General features: G+C 36.6%; 1 protein-coding gene and 1 pseudogene across 1 annotated transcript; both read left to right on the plus strand.

Annotated features, from left to right (window-relative positions):
* Positions 1–355: 355 nt before the first annotated feature.
* On the plus strand, positions 356–1257 carry LOC136172213 (olfactory receptor 4N2-like; annotated as a pseudogene).
* Positions 1258–10332: 9075 nt separating this feature from the next.
* Positions 10333–11253, plus strand: LOC136172163 (olfactory receptor 4N2). Its single transcript, XM_065941318.1, has one exon. The coding sequence runs from the start codon at positions 10333–10335 to the stop codon at positions 11251–11253; it is 921 nt and encodes a 306-aa protein (XP_065797390.1).
* The last annotated feature ends 10838 nt before the right edge of the window (positions 11254–22091 follow it).

Below are 22091 nucleotides of genomic sequence, written 5' to 3' on the forward strand. Positions count from 1 at the left end.
TTCTTGAGAGATGTAAAGCAGATATTTTTAATATTTCTTAAAATACGTACCACAATAAACCACTGTACATATTGTTCTGTTTCTTTTGTTTTTTCCTTTGTATTACTTTCCTCTTATTTTTCACTCATACTTCTCTCTTTTTGGCCTTCTTTCCCAGTGACTAAGTCACTAGTATTTTGTCAAGGTTTTTGTGTCTCTTTGTACCTCATGTTCCAAAGAATTACTTAAGACATATTGTTTATAACTAAAGTGGTGAATTTGTCAGATATTTTTACCTAGAGAACAATCCAATTCTAGATGTAGGAAACTGTAATAACAATAAACTCTTCTTCTTTATGTACTATAGGCAGAGACAATGGAGAGAGAGAACAGTACTGTGGTAACTGAATTCATCCTTGCTGGTCTGACCCAGTCTCAAAATATTCAGCTCCTGGTCTTCACACTAGTCTTAATTTTCTACCTCATCATCCTCCCTGGAAATTTCCTCATCATCCTCACCATCAGGTCAGACCCTAGCCTCACGGCCCCCCTCTACTTCTTCCTGGGCAACCTGGCCTTCCTGGATGCATCCTACTCCTTCATTGTGGCTCCCAGGATGCTGGTGGACTTCCTCTCTGAGAAGAAGGTGATCTCCTATAGAGGCTGCATCACTCAGCTCTCTTTCTTGCACTTCCTTGGAGGAGGGGAGATGCTACTCCTAATTGTGATGGCCTTTGACCGCTACATCGCCATCTGTCGTCCTTTAGAGCCTGCTACACCTTGCTGTTGGTTCTGTGGCTTGGAGGCTTTGTTCATTCCATTATCCAAGTGGCCCTGATCCTCCGCTTGCCCTTCTATGGTCCAAACAGACTGGACAACTTCTTCTGTGATGTGCCGCAGGTCATCAAGCTGGCCTGCACTGACACGTTTGTGGTGGAGCTCCTGATGGTCTTCAACAGTGGCCTGCTCACTCTCCTGTGCTTTCTGGGGCTTCTGGCCTCCTATGCAGTCATCCTCTGCCGGGTACATGGTTCCTCCTCTGAGGGGAAGAGCAAGGCCGTGTCCACATGCACCACCCACATCATTGTTATATTTCTCATGTTTGGGCCTGGCATCTTTATCTACACCCGCCCCTTCAGAGCCTTCCCAGCTGACAAGGTGGTCTCCTTTTTCCACACAGTGATCTTTCCTTTGATGAATCCTGTGATTTATACCCTTCGCAACCAGGAAGTGAAAGCTTCCATGAGGAAGATATTGAGTCAACATATGGTTTGTTGAATGGATTTTATAATAAGAAGTCATGAAGGGGAAATTCTGGCTGAAAATCATTCACTTACTTAAAAAATATTTTTTAATTTCAGTTTTTCACTGAATGCCTCCCATTGCCAGGTACCATTGTAGTCAATGAGGTTATTGACTGTGCTATGTTATTCAAGAACATAAAGGAAGCACCAGCTTGGTTGGAGTAAGGAATAAGTGTGAGAGATTTAGTTAAGTTATATATAGCTATAGTGTCATATAAAGAATGTTTCTTATACCAAAATAAAAAGTTTTACTCTATTCTATTTGAAGTAAGAATTCATCTTAATATTTTAAGCAGGTGAGTGATTCATTCACAATTGTTCTTCTATGATTTAGGACAACATTATCAAGATTCTGTGCAAAGATCAGTAAGGAAAAGGAATCATCACAAGTCATACGTTATGTTACAGTCCTATTTTGAACAATTTAAAAAGACTGAAACTCTTGAAATACATTTATTTTCCTCCTTCACCCAAATTTGGTAGCAGGATAAGAAAAGGAAACAATTGGTCTTATGGGAAAAAAATGTCATGAAATTATTTCACCTGATTGTTTTCAGAGCTTTCTGATTATGATTAATGGGTTTTACAAGTCTTCCCTGGATGCTAAAGCTTACTCTCAATTGATTTCCATCTGATTATTGTAATGATAGTTATTTAGTATTATAGATTTTGTTGGAGATTACATAAATCTCTGTTGTTACCTAAAATGGGGTTTAATATGAGAAGTTAGGTACTTATAAAGTCTTTTAAGGACTAGAAGACAATTTTTTAAAATTCTGGGCATCCATAAGTGATTGCCATAAGTGCACTATAAAATCAATCTGCTGAATGATCTATCCCTGCAATAATGAGGCAGTTGGGATACCACAAACCACTTTGCCAGCGTCTAACTAAAGGAACATATCAATTAACCATGGTGTGGAATCACGAGAATGATACAGACTATTTCATGTTATTACTACTCTCTTCAGTTTTTTTTTTCTCAATTCAAGTGATACATGAGTACTTTTGATAATCAGAATTTGGAAATCTAAATGCGATGATTCTGGAAGAACCTGTTAACATGTTCACAGCTTCTTTGCAAAAGAAAATGAAGCAATGCAAAAAATACTTGTAAAATACAGGATAATAATTTTATAACCTTAGAGGTAAGAAGACAAGTTGAAATCAAATAGAAAATAAGAAGAAAGATGGTTACTCTTGGCATGTTAAAAAATATGTGTGTGGCCAAAAGGCAAAGAGTGATGAAAATGTGCCCACTCCACGTGGATGTGTGAGTTCATTTCTGCATTATTATAGAGGTTTCCTTCTTAACTGAGGATGGTATAAAGGACCATCCAGGCATAAAATTAAAGTAAAAACTATTAAGGAAATTTATATAAATGAGAAATTAATTCACTAAACATATTAAAAAATTAATAGGTGAACATGAAATAGAGGCCTGGTGTGCTGCAGTCCACGGGGTTGCAAAGAGTTGGACATGACTTGGAGACTGAACAACAAGTACATGAAATAGATAGAGAAGAAGAAAATATGGGCAACAGAAATGAATCTTCAGTTAACAGAAAGAAGTGGAAAGGATTATAAACATAAAAATAATTTTATCCTCAAAGACAAACCATGAGAATAAAGACCACTGATTCTGGTTAGCTTGTAAAATAATATGGCTCATGTATTATCAACAATAAGAAAAGTAGAAAATAATAATTACACTTTCTAAAAGGCCATCAGAGAGTGGATGAAGCAAAGAAGCCTTTGTGTTGAGCTGCAGAGAAAGGCAGAGCCTATGTAGAAGAGCAGAGAGCTATGGCGGCTCTATAACTGTGGGCAAGTACCTAGTATGGATATGGGGATACGGTGGTGTGATCCTGACATGGACTGAATATTCTGTAGAGGAGAGAGGAAAAATAAGGTGACCTTTTTATGACACATGGGATGTGAACAGATTAGCATCTGAGAAAGCTCCAAACACAAAAATAGATAGCTCACTCATGAAATTCTCCCCCAATCCCACTGATACCTATACCAATAATTTGCTCAGAAAAGGAGAAATGGAGGAAGAAACGAAAATCAATGCATACTGCTGGCTTCTCTGATGGCTCAGTTGGTAAAGAATCTGCCTACAATGCTGGAGACCTGGGTTAGATCCCTGGTTTATAGGTTTTTCGTTTTGCCTCAAGTTCCGACGTGGCTCAAAATGATGCTATTACTAATTCAGACTTTATCTAAATTTAGTATTTTTTTAATCATGGTTTCTAAATTATTTTTTATTTTTTTAAAATATTGATTAGACCCCAAAATATTATTCTTAATAAGTCAGACAAAGAAAGACAAATATTGCATGATACCACTTATATGTGGAATGTAAAAAAGTATTACAAATGATGCATATTCTCAGCCATCATTAAAGTACTTGATGTTCATGCCTACAGAATTGTCATAAGGGCAACAAAACTATAGTTGGCTCAAACTCTTTTCAGTTCTGACAAAATCAAAGATATAGGTTCCTTGATAGCAGTGGCAAGATACTGAGGGTAAAACTACTCTTGGTTAAATTCCATATAATTAAAGATGATTTCAAGCTCTAGCTCAATTACCCTTTGAAAGACTGAAAGATTACATCCTCACCCTACCTGCTATATAGAAGAGAAGGATTTAACTCTCTAAAACACTAGGTATAGTATAGCTGGATATTATTATTTATCTTCTATATATATTTTTTATATTGAAGAAGAGTTCACTTGCAATGTTATATTAGTTTCAGATATATAGCATAGTGATTCAGTGTCTTATAGATTTGCTGTTCGGTCACTAAAATGTGTCTGACTCTTCATGACCCCACGAACTGCAGCACACCAGACTTCCCGTTCCTTCACTATATCCTGGAGTTTGCTCAAACTTATGTCCATTGAGTCGATGATGCCATCCAACCAATTCTTCCTCTTTTGCCCCCTTCTCCTCCTGCCCTCAATCTTCCCTAGCATCATGGTATTTTCCAATGAGTTAGCTCATTGTATCTGGTGGCAAATTACTGCAGCTTCAGCTTCACCATCAGTCCTTCTATTGAATATTCAGTTGATTTCCTTTATAGATTATATTCCATTAAAAGTTATTACAATATAATGGCTATAATTCCTTGTGCTGTACAATATATTCTTATTGCTTATCTATTTTATATATAATAATTTGTATCTCTTAATCCATACCACTAATGTGCCTTTTCTCTTTCCTCTCACCTTTGGTGAGGACTAGTTTATATTCTATATCTTGAGTCTATCTCTGTTTGGCATATACATTCATTTGTAATACTTTTTTACATTCCACATATAAGTGATATCATGCAATATTTGTCTTTCTTTGTCTGACTTATTAAGAGTAATATTTTGGGGTCTAATCAATATTTTAAAAAATAAAAAATAATTTAGAAACCATGATAAAAAAAATACTAAATTTAGATAAAGTCTGAATTAGTAATAGCATCACTTTGAGCCATGTCGGAACTTGAGGCAAAACGAAAAACCTATAATGTTGATGTCTTTATTGTGAAAAAGTGATATTCTGTTCATAACTTTTACACTAACTTTGACTTTTAAATATTGCATGAAAATAGCATTCATCTTGATTACTAAGGCATTTGGTATCAGGATAAATTTTGTGCCAGAGGCATTACATTACCTCCCTCATCCTCATCTTGACTCTTACTTGCTTCCTCAGTATATATATCAAAAATCTCTCATCATTTATTTATACTTTTTCTCTTTTTGATTTTATTTTAAGATGTAAATAAACTTTTCTTAACTTTCTGTTTACTTTTGACCTAACTAATAAGCTTCCAACAGAGTTGTATTATCTCACTCACTGATAGGATTTTTGTGTTAGAATTCAGGATTAACCCCCTAGGGGCACTAGATGACATATTCTAAAATATTTGCCCGTTACAAACCTTTATATTTTCTTTGCCAAATTCAGTTGACATAATAACTCGCTTTGGAAATAGTCAGCAGGGTTGTGGCAGTCTCAAATCTCCAAAGCACTTTCTCCATTGCATCATAAAGAGTTCGAGGAGAGTTCAAAATCTGATGTTCTCTATGTGAAGACAAATATTTGTGAACAGCGACAAGAATGGTCAGTTAATGTTTCATGGGAATGTGGAGGTTGGCAACATTGTGAGAGCAACATAAAACCTGGAGTTTCAAATTTCTGGAGTTTGGGAGCTACTCATGTTTATGAGATACAAGAAGAGGACAACAGAAAAAATACTGTAACTATTCTACTGGTTCATCAGCTGCCTTGGAATGCAATGGAGTAGAGGTCAGAGTTTGAGCAGGAATAGTCAGGGGCTTAGGTCTGAATTCATGAGTGTGACCTTTTCTACCCTCTCCCCAATGGACTTCTATCTCTTCTTGATGCTTAGAAATACTTTAATGGTGGACACTTTTATTCTATTACCATAATCGAAATGATCAACAGCTTTCAGAGAACTGATGTGGTTTAAAACCAAGGAACATATTTAAAATTGATAACCAACAAGACCCTATGGTATGGTGCAGGGAACTCTGTTTAATGTTGTGTGGTAGGCTGGATGGGAGGGCAGTTTGGGGGTAAACGGATATATGTGTGTATATAACTATGGCTGAGTTGCTTTGATGTTCACCTGAGACTATCACAATGTTGTCAATCAGCTATATGCAAATATAAAATAAAATGTTTCAAAAAGGAAAAAAAAACCCAACAAGCATGCAAATCACTGATATATTTTCTTTTCTTTTTAAACTTAGATGAAAGATAGAGAGATGAAAAGGCTAAGGCGCCAGAGAAATAATTCAAAGATTTTATGAGTTTGCAGAATATTAGCCCAGATCTCTTATTTTTCATACTCAACATATTTAATACTTTCAACTGTTCCCTATCATTCTATTATTCATCAGCATAGGACTTTGATGGTTAGATAGGAAGCTGTGAAACTGAGGAAATCTTGATACACAAACAGCTGACGGCATTAGGAACTTTACACAAAAGTTATTTAACCTTTAGTTGTTTCGCTGAATGAGACATTTGGATTTGTGTAACTACCATCACCCAGGGTTCATCCTAAAGACACTGACAAAGGCTCTAGTGCAATATGTCCTTTCACTGGACACATTTACATAAAAAAATATTTATTTTAATAAAATATTTGAAGGGCTGGTTTTGACTTGAACTTACTTGAATGAGTTGTTATTACCATCATTACCTCAGTTTTGATCCTCATATCACCCCTGTCCTTTAGCTATTTTATTAATGAATGGATTTCCTGACTGAAGATCCATACATTAGTTTCAGTCAGTTCAGTTCAGTTCAGTTCAGTCGTCCAGTCGTGTCCGACTCTTTGCGACCCCATGAATCGCAGCACGCCAGGCCTCCCTGCCATCACCAACTCCTGGAGTTTACTCAAACCCATGTCCATTGAGTCAGTGATGCCATACAACCATCTCATCCTCTGTTGTCCCCTTCTCCTCCTGCCCCCATTCCCTCCCAGCATCAGGATCTTTTCCAATGAGTCAACTCTTCGCATGAGGTGGCCAAAATATTGGAGTTTCAGCTTCAGCATCAGTCCTTCCAATGAATATTTAGGACTGATTTCCTTTAGGATGGACTGGTTGGATCTCCTTGCAGTCCAAGGGACTCTCAAGAGTCTTCTCCAACACCACAGTTCAAAAGCATCAATTTTCTGGCGCTCAGCTTTCTTCACAGTTCAACTCTCACATCCATACATGACCACTGGAAAAACCATAGCCTTGACTAGACAGACCTTTGTTGGCAAGTAATGTCTCTGCTTTTTAATATGCTGTCTAGGTTGGTCATAACTTTCCTTCCAAGGAGTACGTGTCTTTTAATTAGTTAAGTGCTTTATATATTCATCGTCAGCATCAGCATCAATTACATATTTGGTGATGTTTTCAACCTAATTCATATTTTTGTAATATGTAAAAAGTTAATTTGCATTTAATTTATAAGCCTTAACTAATATGCTTATAGACATTGCACTCAAAATTTTGGACACTTCAATAAATATATTCATTTCACTGGAATGACAGCAATAAGATGTCCTTTTGAAAGGAGAGTGAAAGAGAAAAGAGATACAGTAAAGAAGAAAACATGGAGAAATGTTTCAAAGAGATGGGGAAGTAAGCTCCTTGGTTTTCTATGCACCTGGCTCCAGGAGCTGGTCTGACCAGTTTGCCCTCCAGGCAGGAACAGCTTTGCCTGATGATGTTCGTGTCTCTGCCCTAAGAATGAGGGAGGCTGTCCCTCCCCTTGGCCTTCCTATTCCTCTACTGTATCATCACTGCCAGAGTCGGTCACATCTCTTAATCAGCTGAAGTGCCAAGGAAGATTAGGGATATAGTGTTGAGAATTTAGATTTCTTTCTGCCTCTTATGACAACACTTTCCCCACTAGTCTGGCTAACATAGTCTATTTGATTCTGAAAAGGGTCATATTTTGTAGGATATTTTTCACAACTGTATTTTAGCTTACATAGAAAAATGTTCATCTGATACATATCTCTGGTTCTATGCCAGCCACAGTTTCAGAATAATAGATCCAGAAAATATATAGATGAAAAGACGACAAGGAAAGAAAACGGATGAAATATGTCAGGTACTGTAGAATCCTGTCTGCTGGGTTGAGTGAAAAAGAGTGAAAAAGGGAAGATGAATGAGAGGAAATAGGCAGAGTGGAAGAGCCTATAACCCTCAATCAAAAAACCTTCAGAAATCCTCTGATGTCTTAAAGATATCATCAAACACAGACACATCATAAAATGACCAATTCTGAATGAGTTTGTGGGGGGCACAAAACCTAAGAGTAAGTAGAAGGGGCTCTTCACTTATATTCCTGGTTTTCCTGGGTGTATTTTTATAGGCAGATGAGGGAATGAATGTTGAAATAAGTGTTTGTCTAAGGCAGAGAAATGTTAAGAAGCAAGCTCAGAAGTTACCAAATATTTTTATTACAATTTTGAGAGTCTGCCAAATACTTTGTATTATAATACTATGTGGGTCCCATTTTGCCTCTGTGTGTGCATGTGTGAATGTGGGTCTGTGCAAGTGTATGTGGTATTTGTATACATATATATGCTGATATTTTAAAATAAGACTTTAATAAATTCCATCTGTAGTCATAACACCTGTATATTAGCCATTGTATTCAGCTCTAGAGAGACTTAAAACAGATATTTCTAATGTTCTTAAAATATGTACAATGGACTGTATAGACTTACTGTTTTTTTCACTTTTCTATTTTTTTTTCTTTTTTTTACTCACATCTACCTTTCTTTTCTAAGTACTGAGACAGTAGCTTTGTCTTTCAAGGTTTTTATCCTCCTCTTTATATCCAATGTTTCACAGAGCTTAGGACAACTGTGCTTGCTAAATATTATGCAGAATATTAATATATACTACATTGCATTTTTCTGTAGATTAGCAATTTTCCATATTTAAAAACATTTCATATCAACAACAAAATATTTTTTTGAGCATGTGCCTTAAATATATGTATATATATTTGTAAAGTTTATATACCATTATATTAATATATGTATTAATGTGTGATTTTGAAAAGATAAAATTAAAAGTCAGTGATATGTGCATATATATGCATAATTATATACATGTAATGCATATATATACTATTTTACTATCGCTCTTCATTGGATCATCACATTGACCTTTCTGGAACGAGCCTACACCACTAAACAGACAACATCAAAGCTGGATTCCCCTCTCCTGCAATGACTAGTGTTCTTTTAATTATACAGTGTGAAGCTTCTAAGCTTATTTTTAGTTATTCAAGCATACCAAAATGAGCATTCATTGACTAAATCTATGCTAATAATTTCTTTATATATTTCAACTGAATAGTGCATACTCACATTCTTCTACTAACAGTAACAATAAAGAAAACTCATTCTTCTAAACTTAAGTGCTGCTACAATAGTAGCTTTAGTTCTCTTGTCTTGAAAAGGAATGGATGAGACTATAGGATCTTATTGCTCTTTACCTCTCCTGTATGCTATGATTTTATGTGTTAATACAACTAATTTAAAACATGTATCCTAGAAAATTTGTATTGTGACCTGTTGTTTGTTGACAGGCTCTCCCTTGGGCATCATGCTGGTATCAGAGAAAGAAGGAGACTGGAGGATGTAGTGAAGAATTGGGAGCTTCCCAGGTGGCTTAGTAGTGGAGAATCTGCCTGCCAAGAAGGAGATGTGGGTTTGATCCCTAGGTTGGGAAGATCCCCTGGAGAAGGAAATGGCAAGCTACAATCCATAGGGTTGCAAAAGAGACACGGCTTTGCTAAGAACAACAACAACAGTAAGGAATTGAGATTGAAAGAGTGTAATGAAGTTGTGTAGTTCAAAGATGGAGTGGCTACATAAGCAATGCTTCACCAGGGATACAGCTGGAACCTACCTCTAAATGATGGGGAAAGTAGACTTACTGCTGGAAACTGGCGAGCAGCTTGGAGTCAGAGCAATTCAAGGACACCAGGTCAGAGGAGGACGATGCGAAAACAGAGAGCAAGGCAGAGAGTTAGCAGGCAGAAAATGGGAATTCCACAAAAGTTTGGGGTGAGGGATGAAGAGAAACGTGTGTAATTCCAAGCAAGCTGCTGAGTCTCAAGCACAGGACAACCACCAAAATGCAAAGATCTTGATATTTGGAGTTATGTTGTATCTCAATCAGGAAATTTTTCCTATGACTCAAGAAAGCAGGAATCCCAAGAAGGTATAGGACACTAGACTCTGAAAGTGGACCACAGTGGTGTAGAAGCACATGGCTGAATGGAAATAAGACTGTAGCTTTGAGAAAGGTGATTTGTTTGTTTTAAATCTAGAGGAGAGAAATGTTCAGCTTTCTCAGGATATTGGAAAGGGTTGAAACATTGTTTATAACTGAAGTGGTGAATATGTCAGATATTTGTAGGTAGACAACAATGTGGGTCTAGATGTGAGAAATTATAACAATAAATTCTGCTTCTGTATGTACTGCAGGCAGAGAGGATGGAGAATAACAGTACTGTGGTGACAGAATTCATCCTCGCTGGTCTGACCCAGTCTCAAAATATTCAGCTCCTGGTGTTTGCGCTAGTCTTAATTTTCTACCTCATCATCCTCCCTGGAAATTTCCTCATCATCCTCACCATCAGGTCAGACCCTGGCCTCACGGCCCCCCTCTACTTCTTCCTGGGCAACCTGGCCTTCCTGGATGCATCCTACTCCTTCATTGTGGCTCCCAGGATGCTGGTGGACTTCCTCTCTGAGAAGAAGGTGATCTCCTATAGAGGCTGTATCACTCAGCTCTTTTTCTTGCACTTCCTTGGAGGAGGGGAGGGCTTACTCCTTGTTGTGATGGCCTTTGACCGCTACATCGCTATCTGTCGTCCTTTACACTACTCAACTGTCATGAACCCTAGAACCTGCTACACCTTGCTGTTGGTTCTGTGGCTTGGAGGCTTTGTTCATTCCATTATCCAAGTGGCCCTGATCCTCCGCTTGCCCTTCTGTGGTCCAAACCGACTGGACAACTTCTTCTGTGATGTGCCGCAGGTCATCAAGCTGGCCTGCACTGACACCTTTGTGGTGGAGCTCCTGATGGTCTTCAACAGTGGCCTGCTCACCCTCCTGTGCTTTCTGGGGCTTCTGGCCTCCTATGCAGTCATCCTCTGCCGGGTGCATGGTTCCTCCTCTGAGGGGAAGAGCAAGGCCGTGTCCACATGCACCACCCACATCATTGTTATATTTCTCATGTTCGGACCTGGCATCTTTATCTACACCCGCCCCTTCAGAGCCTTCACAGCTGACAAGGTGGTTTCTCTCTTCCACACAGTGATCTTTCCTCTGTTGAACCCTGTGATTTATACTCTTCGCAACCAGGAAGTAAAAACATCTGTGAAAAGGCTGTTTAGTCAGCACTTAGCCTGATAAACAGTGGGAAAAATGAATATGAAAATAATTACTGGAGAATTTCATGTGAAATTAAGGTATTCATTTTCCAAACATACATTTATTGATCACCTCCCATTTATCGAGACTGTACTAGGCCCTGGGAGAAAGAGCTACTATTGAGGCAGGTAAAGGCACTGTTCTCTGAAGTTACAATCTAGTAGGAATAGACAGTCAATAACGTAGAAAAAAACAGTATAGTTTCAAGAAGATATATATCCCTAAAGGTACTAAAAACAAAAGCAAAATATTCGATAGCAAGTGTGACACGGGGGTAGTGAATTTACTTTTAGTCTTGAAGTAGGTCCTTTAAGGAGGTGATGTTTTGGCTGATATCTGGACAAAATGAATATGCCAACTGTGCAAACATGGGCAGGCAGAGCCTTCCAGGCAAATGGAACAGGTATGGCAAAAATCTGGAGAGTAATGAATATATTGGTATATTTGATGATCACAGCAAATGTCAAATTGACTGGGATATAATAAGTGACTGTATAAATGGTTAGCATTCATGTTGGAGATACTGACAATGTCCAGCACATAGACAGAGTCTAGGAAGTGACTATAAAGAGCTCATTTTAAAATAATTATAATAAGAATCCATTCTAAACACAGAGTAATTTCTCTAGTATGGTTCAAAAGTGATTCCAGGCTGTAAACTCAAGATTCTGAAGATATCAGAGTTGAAAATGTTATTAAAAGGGAAATATTATGCTTACATCTTCAAAAGGAATTAAACTGTAAATTTTTCTTTAATAATCACATAGAGGAAGGCAAATAAAGAAGGTCATTTTCATATGAAAAAAGTCATGGAAACATTTCACTGTCTTTTCTGCCATGACTTCATAATTAGTCCTATCAGATACTTTTGACTCCTAACTGTTTATTGATCTCATCTGTAATTGACTTCACACTGAGTGTGACCCTGATGGTTCTTTGGTGTTTCAATCAGGAATCTATAGCATTCTAATTATTTAAAAATGATTTAATATAGAGAATTACATGCTTATGAAACAGTTTCAAAGCTTGGAAGAACAGATTATAGGCTGGATATCCAGAGATGACTCCCAGAACAGCACAGGGGACCTAGACTATAAAGAGAGCTGTTCTTGCTACAACCTTTGTCATCTGTTGTCTGAAAAATACCACCGTGTTAGCCTAGGACCAGAGTCAGTATGATGATCCACAGCCACCGTGACTTATCAAATTTCCCCTAGATAACAGAAGCCTCTCCTGGCACTGCCTCTCTGCCAATGACTTAACCAGCTGAATGGGTAGCATCCAAAACAAACCTGGAACCAAAATGCATGGGATTAATTTTATATATTTTATTTAAAAAATCAAAATTAAAATGCTTATGATTTAATATAAATATAAATATGATTTTAAATAAATATAAATCACACACATGGTAAAATATGCATATAATGGAAAAGAGCATTTTCTTTTCTGAAATAGCTCCTTCTCAATCCTACTTTCTATCAGGGCTTCCCTGATAGCTCAGTTGGTAAAGAATCCGCCTGCAATGCAGAAGATCCCAGTTCGATTCCTGGGTCGGGCAGATCCACTGGAGAAAGGATAGGCTAACCACTCCAGTGTTCTTGGACTTCCCTGTGGCTCAGCTGGTATAAAATCAGCCTGCAATGCAGGACACCTGGGTTTGATCCCTGGGTTTGGAAGATCCGCTGGAGGAGGGCATGGAAACCCACTCCAGTATTCTTCCCTGGGGAATCCCCATGGATGGGGAGCTTGTCAGGCTACAGTCCTTGGAGTCACAAAGAATCAGACACCACTGAGCGATTCAACACAGCACAGCTACCTTTATATCTGCTCACGTACCTGCATCTCTCCTGAGACTGAGTGACCTGATGCTTTTCCTACAAAAGCTGATTCTTCCAGCTGTGCATCAGACTCCATATTCTCTTTCCTACAAAGGACCATTACTCCTTTCTCTCTTCTGAACCACTAACTTTTTCCTCCCTATTGCATCCCCTTGGCATATGTTTCTTTCATCTTCAATAAAATCTTTTTGTCAGCTTTCTCCTTCCCACACCTTATCTCATTTTTTCTTCCCCTTTAGAGCCAAGCTTGAGAGTAGTTTAGAAATATTTATAGACTTTTAAGGAGCAGCTTTATGTTTATAGGAAAGTTGAGCAGAAAATACAAAGTTTCTATATATCATCTGTCCCCCACAATATATACGTACTTTTTCCCGTTAATATCTTGCATTAGTGTGGTATATCTGCAACAGCTGATGAACCAATACTGATATATTATTTTAAAATAAAATCCAAAGTTTATATTAGAGTTCACATTTTCTCTGCAGTTCTATGGATGCTGACAAATACATTTCACCTATTCATCATTTATGGCATCATACGGAGTAGTTTTGCTGCCCTAAAAATCCCCTGTGTTCCACCTATTCATCCTTGCCTCTTTTCTTTCTCCCCTCAACCCCCTGACAACCACTGACCTTTTTACAGTCTCTATAGTTTTGCTGTGTACAGAATGCCACACAGTTGGAACCATACACTATGTAGTTTTAATCTTCTCAGGCTGGCTTGTTCATTGTTCCAATGTTTTTCCTTTTCAACTCACCCAGTCATGCCAATAAAATAACTTTTTTCATGATCACCAGTGATAGCAATGATTATTAGTCAGGTCTCATCATGTTTGACCTCTGAATAGCATCTGACACAGTGGATCACTGCCTTCCCAAGCCCTCCATGTTTCTTTGTCTCCCCCAAACATCACCAGTTGTTCCTTCATTCTTCTTTGAGAACTTATCCTTAGCTACCCAGCTTTCCTGTCTGTAAACCCCATCTATCTATCCATAATCTTCATGCTCATGAATGCTAGGCTCCTCTCCCCAGCAGCCTATGCCCTTGCCACAGCTCTGCTTTCAAGTCCTGTTTCATCTCATGCATGACATCCCAGACTGACTCTTGCTGTTCACTGTACCTCTCTCTCCACCCCAAAACACAATGGAATTCACTGTAATTCCATTTTTCCTGTCTCTGGCCCCAAATCTAAGATTTGTAATATTTTAGAAGTATTTTCTCTCATATTCCACATCAAATCTATTAACAAGCCTGGATTAGCGCTGTCATCATGAAACTGCCAGGTGACATCATCTCTCCCTCAAATTCTACCACCTATGCCCAAACCACCATCATCTCTTGCCTATATTATAGCTGTAACCTCTTTATTGGTCTTCTGTTTTTGTCCCAGTTTATTCTATTGTCAGCAGAGCATCCAGAATGATCTGGTTAAAATATAGTCACATCATCTCTGTCTTCTCAGAACCCTCGATGACTTTGCTGTTAAAGAGCTAAGTCTTCCCTTGTGGTCTATAAATGTCCATATGACCCTATCCACAAGCCCCAACTCCCATTCTTTTTAATGCTCTGATCTCTTATTCTAATGCATCCTATCTTATTCCTTCTGTTCAGTTCTCCTGTCCTCCTGATCCTGGGCTATGTCAGCCCACCCTTCCCAATCCCACCCCAGTAACTTCGACTTGATGGTTCCTCTCTCTGGAATCTACTTTTCCAAGATATTGCCAAGCCTTACTATATAATTTCCTGATATTTGACCTGTCCTCAAAGGCGACCTTTTGTGTGACAACTTCCCTGAGCACCCATTCCCAGAACAGTCCCTGCCCATCTTTCCTGCATCACTTTTGTTCATAGCACTTATTACCTTTTAACAGGACATATGTTGCACATGCTTTTTTATTGTCTGTCTTTTTCCACTATGGTATGTAACATCCATCAAAGCAAAAATTGGTTTGTTTTGACTATTGGCTAACACAAAGAAGGAGTTTGTAAATATTAAACTAATAAGTTAAAGAATAATATGAGAATTCATGTAATTCTACTATGCAGAAACATCTAATATTAAAATTTTGTCAGTTTTACATGTATAAACATTATTATTTTTATAAAAATTGAGTCATATTATACATATAATTTTCTAGAAAATTAAATATGGAATTATTTCTTTGCTGTTTCTAAGAGTAGGGCTCACTTTCTTTTACAGATTTACTATTTGGAAAAAACAAAAGTATCATATTTATTATAGCTTTCAATGTGTACTATTGCCATCAACGTCTGTTAATTAAATGCATTTTTGCTTTAGAATATTTTCTAAAAATTGAGGTAAAATATAAAGTCCCTTTTGTCAAGAAGGGTTATAAATCTTTAAAGATTATAATGCTATAAATTCTTGTGTGTATTCAGGTCTCTATCTATTTTTTATACTCTCAGATCCTTTACATTAATTTGTTGTACTCCATGCTCTTTCTATGTTATTTAAATATCATCATTTTTATAGTACTTTACGTATTAGAAATACTATTTCTACTTCCTGACAACTTTCACCTGGTTTACCTCTAGAAAAATTCTGAATAATTTTAAGTCAAAGAAACTTAGAGTTTATTGGAATTTATGTACTAAAGAGTATTGAGTTTCTCCTTCCAATAACACAAGCTCTTGCAATAGAGATGAATTTCTGATTAATATTATTTCTATTTACCTTATATATCCTATTGCTCATCTAAATAGACTCTTTTTTAATGATATACTTTAATAAGTAATTGTTGTTTTATAAGAAAGATATGGTTTTCTTTATTTTGTAACTAGTCACTGTATAGAATTATTTGGTTTTGCTTTTCAAAATTCTTCTTTTTTTTAATTTTTTAAAAATTTTTCAGTGGGTTTTGTCATACATTGATATGAATCAGTCATAGAGTTACACGTATTCCCCATCCCGATCCCCTCTCCCACCTCCCTCTCCACCCGATTCCTCTGGGTCTTCCCAGCCCACCAGGCCCGAGCACTTGACTCATGCATCCCACCTGGGCTGGTGATCTGTTTCACCATAGATAATATACATACTGTTCTTTCGAAACATCCCACCCTCACCTTCTCCCACAGAGTTCAAAAGTCTGTTCTGTACTTCTGTGTCTCTTTTTCTGCTTTGCATATAGGGTTATTGTTACCATCTTTCTAAATTCCATATATATGTGTTAGTATGCTGTAATGTTCTTTATCTTTCTAGCTTACTTCACTCTGTATAATGGGCTCCAGTTTCATCCATCTCATTAGAACTGATACAAATGAATTCTTTTTAATGGCTGAGTAATATTCCATGGTGTATATGTACCACAGCTTCCTTATCCACTCATCTGCTGATGGGCATCTAGGTTGCTTCCATGTCCTGGCTATTATAAACAGTGCTGCGATGAACACTGGGGTGCACGTGTCTCTTTCAGATCTGGATTCTTCAGTGTGTATGCCCAGAAGTGGTATTGCTGGGTCATATGGCAGTTCTATTTCCAGTTTTTTAAGAAATCTCCATACTGTTTCCCATAGTGGCTGTACTAGTTTACATTCCCACCAACAGTGTAAGAGGGTTCCCTTTTCTCCACACCCTCTCCAGCATTTATTGCTTGTAGACTTTTGGATAGCAGCCATCCTGACTGGCGTGTAATGGTACCTCATTGTGGTTTTGATTTGCATTTCTCTGATAATGATCGATGTTGAGCATCTTTTCATGTGTTTGTTAGCCATCTGTATGCCTTCTTTGGAGAAATGTCTGTTTAGTTCTTTGGCCCATTTATTGATTGGGTCATTTATTTTTCTGGAATTGAGCCTCAGGTGTTGCTTGTATATTTTTGAGATTAATCCTTTGTCTGTTTCCTCATTTGCTATTAGTTTCTCCCAATCTGAGGGTTGTCTTTTCACCTTACTTATAGTTTCCTTTGTTGTGCAAAAGCTTTTAATTTTCATTAGGTCCCATTTGTTTATTTTTGCTTTTATTTCCAATATTCTGGGAGGTGGGTCATAGAAGATCTTGCTGTGATTTATGTCGTAGAGTGTTTTGCCTATGTTCTCCTCTAGGAGTTTTACAGTTTCTGATCTTACATTTAGATCTTTAATCCATTTTGAGTTTATTTTTGTGTATGGTGTTAGAAAGTGTTCTAGTTTCATTCTTTTACAAGTGGTTTACCAGTTTTCCCAACACCACTTGTTAAAGAGATTGTCTTTTTTCCATTGTATATCCTTGCCTCCTTTGTCAAAGATAAGGTGTCCATAGGTTCGTGGATTTATCTCTGGACTTTCTATTCTGTTCCATTGATCTATATATCTGTCTTTGTGCCAGTACCATACTGTCTTGATGACTGTGGCTTTGTAGTAGAGCCTGAAGTCAGAAAGGTTGATTCCTCCAGTTCCCTTCTTCTTTCTCAAGATTACTTTGGCTATTCGAGGTTTTTTGTATTTCCATACAAATTGTGAAATTATTTGTTCTAGTTCTGTGAAAAATACCGTTGGTAGCTTGATAGGGATTGCATTGAATCTATAGGTTGCTTTGGGTAGAATAGCCATTTTGACAATATTGATTCTTCCAATCCATGAACACGGTATGTTTCTCCATCTGTTTGTGTCCTCTTTGATTTCTTTCATCAATGTTTTATAGTTTTCTATGCATAGGTCTTTTGTTTCTTTAGGTAGATATACTCCTAAGTATTTTATTCTTTTTGTTGCAATGGTAAATGGTATTGTTTCCTTAATTTCTCTTTCTGTTTTTTCATTGTTAGTATATAGGAATGCAAGGGATTTCTGTGTGTTAATGTTATATCCTGTAACTTTACTATATTCATTGATTAGCTCTAGTAATTTTCTGGAAGAGTCTTTAGGGTTTTCTATGTAGAGGATCATGTCATCTGCAAACAGCAAGAGTTTTACTTCTTCTTTTCCTATCTGGATTCCTTTTACTTCTTTTTCTGCTCTGATTGCTGTGGCCAAAACTTCCAACACTATGTTGAATAGCAGTGATGAGAGTGGGCATCCTTGTCTTGTTCCTGATTTCAGAGGAAATGCTTTCAAATTTTCACCATTGAGGGTGATGCTTGCTGTGGGTTTGTCATATATAGCTTTTATTATGTTGAGGTATGTTCCTTCTATTCCTGCTTTCTGGAGAGTTTTAATCATAAATGAGTGTTGAATTTTGTCAAAGGCTTTCTCTGCATCTATTGAGATAATCATATGGTTTTTATCTTCCAATTTGTTAATGTGGTGTATTACATTGATTGATTTGCGGATATTAAAGAATCCTTGCATTCCTGGGATAAAGCCCACTTGGTCATGGTGTATGATTTTTTTAATATGTTGTTGGATTCTGTTTGCTAGAATTTTGTTAAGGATTTTTACATCTATGTTCATCAGTGATATTGGTCTGTAGTTTTCTTTTTTTGTGGCATCTTTGTCTGGTTTTGGATTAGGGTGATGGTGGCCTCATAGAATGAGTTTGGAAGTTTACCTTCATCTGCAATTTTCTGGAAGAGTTTGAGTAAGATAGGTGTTAGCTCTTCTCTAAATTTTTGGTAGAATTCAGCTGTGAAGCCATCTGGTCCTGGGCTTTTGTTTGCTGGAAGATTTCTGATTACAGTTTTGATTTCCTTGCTTGTGATGGGTCTGTTAAGATCTTCTATTTCTTCCTGGTTCAGTTTTGGAAAGTTATACTTTTCTAAGAATTTGTCCATTTCATCCAAGTCAAAATTCTTCTTTACAAATGATTTAAAGTAAAATTGGGTTCTGTTCCTTTTGGTATGTAGTTCTATGAATTTTAACATATATAGATCCATGTAATCACCAAAACAACCAAGATACAGAAAGCTCTTTATGTCCTCAAACTCCATCGGTGCTCTTTCAGCATGCATGCTAAAGCTCTTCAGTCGTGTCTGACTCTTTGTGACCCGATGAACTATAGCATGCCAGGCTCCTCTGTCGATCAGCTTCTTCAGGCAAGAAAACTGGAGTGGGTTGCCATACCCTTCTCCAGGGGATCTTCCCAATTCAGGGATGGAACCCGTGTCTCTTACAACTCCTGCATTGGCAGGTGGGTTTTTTACTATTAGCACCATCTGGGAAGCCCTAAACTACTTTTTATTTCTATTATTTTTTCCGTTAATCCTCTTATCTTTTCCAGGATAGTGCCAGTATTAATTATATACACTTTTCCTTTGTTTTAAACCAGGGCAAACATTTTGGATTTACTGAAATCTTTGCAACTGTTATGTTTGTTGCCTTTTTTTTTTTTTAAGTCGTTTTCTTTATTTCTTTTTACAGAAGAGAAATAGAACAAAAATGTCTTTAAAACAAAGTTTTTTCCTTTTTTTTTGCATTTCAAAGAGTGCAAGGAATGTGGTCACCTAGGGAAGATTCTCTTCAGCTCTATTGCTAGTCTTATGAAGAATGTAGGCTAGCTATGGTAATTGTGAACCGTTCAAACACTGAAGAAATTTGCAAAGAAGGTTGTGTTTGGAGAGCAAACTACAGATGAATGATTCACATTCAAGTAAATATAGTCAGACCCTCAGTTACAGTTTAGGGTTGAGATTCCATTCCTGATTTCTATGTCATAAACATTTCAAAAAATAATGTTAATAATTATAATCACCTCTGCTATTCTTAGTACCATGCTTTATTCATCATTTTCTCTGTGCCAGGCATTCTGCAGAATGCTTTATGCTTATTTGTGTAATTTATTTCTTACACCATTCTTCTAAGCTATTGCACAGTATCTGCCTTCACTTCTTCCAGTTACTTTGAACTTTCCAACTTTTCCTTCCCCAAATTTCATCTGAGTAGCAGCTATCATTAAATTATTAGCCTGTACTAATTTTCAATGTCCTGTCAGAAACTTTAATGCAGGATTCTTTCTTTATATGATTCTTCAAGTAAGCAAGAGTATGCAGGTGACAATGTGCCTTAGTTCAAAAGATTTTCCAACATTGGGATATTGAACACTGGGGCATAGAGGTGAGAATATTTCTGTAATTAAAGGAGCAATCTTTGCTCCTTAAATGATTGCTCAAAGATCTTCTAAAGACCAGTCCCAGTTGTGCTTTTTCTCTAATGAAAACTGCTTCATCATGAACGTCAGTCCACACTAAAGAGCAGATACACTCCACAGCTTCTCTTACAACTTTGGGAAAAGTCAGCTCAACATTTTAATAACTCCCACTGCAAGCACACTGTAGTCCCTAATCTGTGATCTTCCTAGATGTCTCTGATTTTTAGTGGCTTTTATAGCAAGACTGGAGAAAATATATATACATATTTCTAGGCTTCTCATGCTTACTAAGGACTATGGTGATTCAGCAGGCTTGTGAATCTTGTAGGATATGGTATTTTTGGTTTCTGATGCACAGATGGTAGATTAAAAGTCAGAAATAATATAAGGACCTGGAGAAGCAATTGTAATTCATGTTCCTCAGGTAGCAGACAATTTTCATTTAATAACTGTGTAAGTAAAAAATAATAGAGTAGTAAAGGAAATACACACACACACATATATGTATATATACATATATATATATATATACATATACATATATATATGAAGACACAAAGATGGGTGACTCAATTTTTCAGGTGTTAGACAGACCTTTAGAGTTCCTCCTGAACATGAACAGAGGAAAAAAGCTGACAACACTTTATTTACTTACAATGTGTATGTATGTGTGTGTTAGTCGCTTCAGTCATTTCCGACTCTTTGAGACCCCATGGACTGTATAGCCCATCAGGATCCTCTGTCCATGGGATTTCCCAGGCAATTAATACATAACATATTCATTATGTGTGGATATAAATCTAAATTAGGTATAATAATTTTTGTGTTCTCATGACTAATTGCATCATTAAATCAGGGAAATAGAAGAAATATTCAAATATCTGAGACTGAGAATTTTAAAGTCTTTAATATATCAAGATACTTAGATAATTTTTATAAGAAATAATTAACCTCAATAAGATGAAATGATTTTGGAAGCCCATATCCTTTTCTAAATTGCTGAATTGATACTAAGATAATATTTTTACTGAAATTATTATTATTACTATTCATGAAATAAAACAAGCTGATTATTTCTGAGCAGTATTGAATTTTGAAAACTAGAGAATTATTGAATGTTGCCCAGGACATATGCTTAATGCTTTATAAAGACTATCTACTTGAATTCTTATAGGTAAAGAGGTCAAATCTTTTTTCTTTTTTTTTTTTGAGGTCAAATCTTAAAGAGGCTACTAAGGTATCAGCAAGGTCACACAGAAGGTTAATAAAACTTTAACCCTCTTAACGACTTTCCCATAGTTCACTTTTCAGATTTCTGGAATATTGTTCTCTGACAAATCTAAAATATTTATCAACACTGACAGAATAACTTGAATATTTGCAAGTAAATGAGGATGAAGCCAGATTTTCTCCCAATATGGGAAAACAGAAGGTGACAGGAGATATTTGTAGAATTTGCAATCTGCTGTAAATCAAAAACTCAATTTTGAAAAATGAGTCTGAGTCTTTAAATAATCCTTTTTTTCCCTTTCAGTTGCCTCTGGTATCACTTTGACATACCATCATCAATGTGCGTTATTTCGTTTGCTTGCTTTGTTTGGCTTTGAGGATCTTTCATGCTATTGCTACAAAATCCTTGATACTCATCTTGTATCCATATATTTCCTGGATTTGGCCTAGAATTTTTCTTTCTTCTCTTTCTAGTCTAAAAAAATTAGCTTTGTTTGAGTAACCTGTGAATAAATAAAGGAGGTGTTTTCTCTTCCTTTAAAAAAAAATGTTTCTATGAGATCATAAGATAAAAAACTTGAGAATAGCTCATATGTTATAAGTATACATTTTGATCATCTGTAATTTTACAGAATTAAGAAATTAATCATTCATATATTAATAGTTAAAATAGTACTTATCATTCCTAGCAAAACAATTTGAAAATGTATGAATGAAATTATAAAGCA

Source organism: Muntiacus reevesi, chromosome 7 (genome assembly GCF_963930625.1).
Source record: "Muntiacus reevesi chromosome 7, mMunRee1.1, whole genome shotgun sequence".
NCBI classification, from domain to species: Eukaryota; Metazoa; Chordata; class Mammalia; order Artiodactyla; family Cervidae; genus Muntiacus; species Muntiacus reevesi.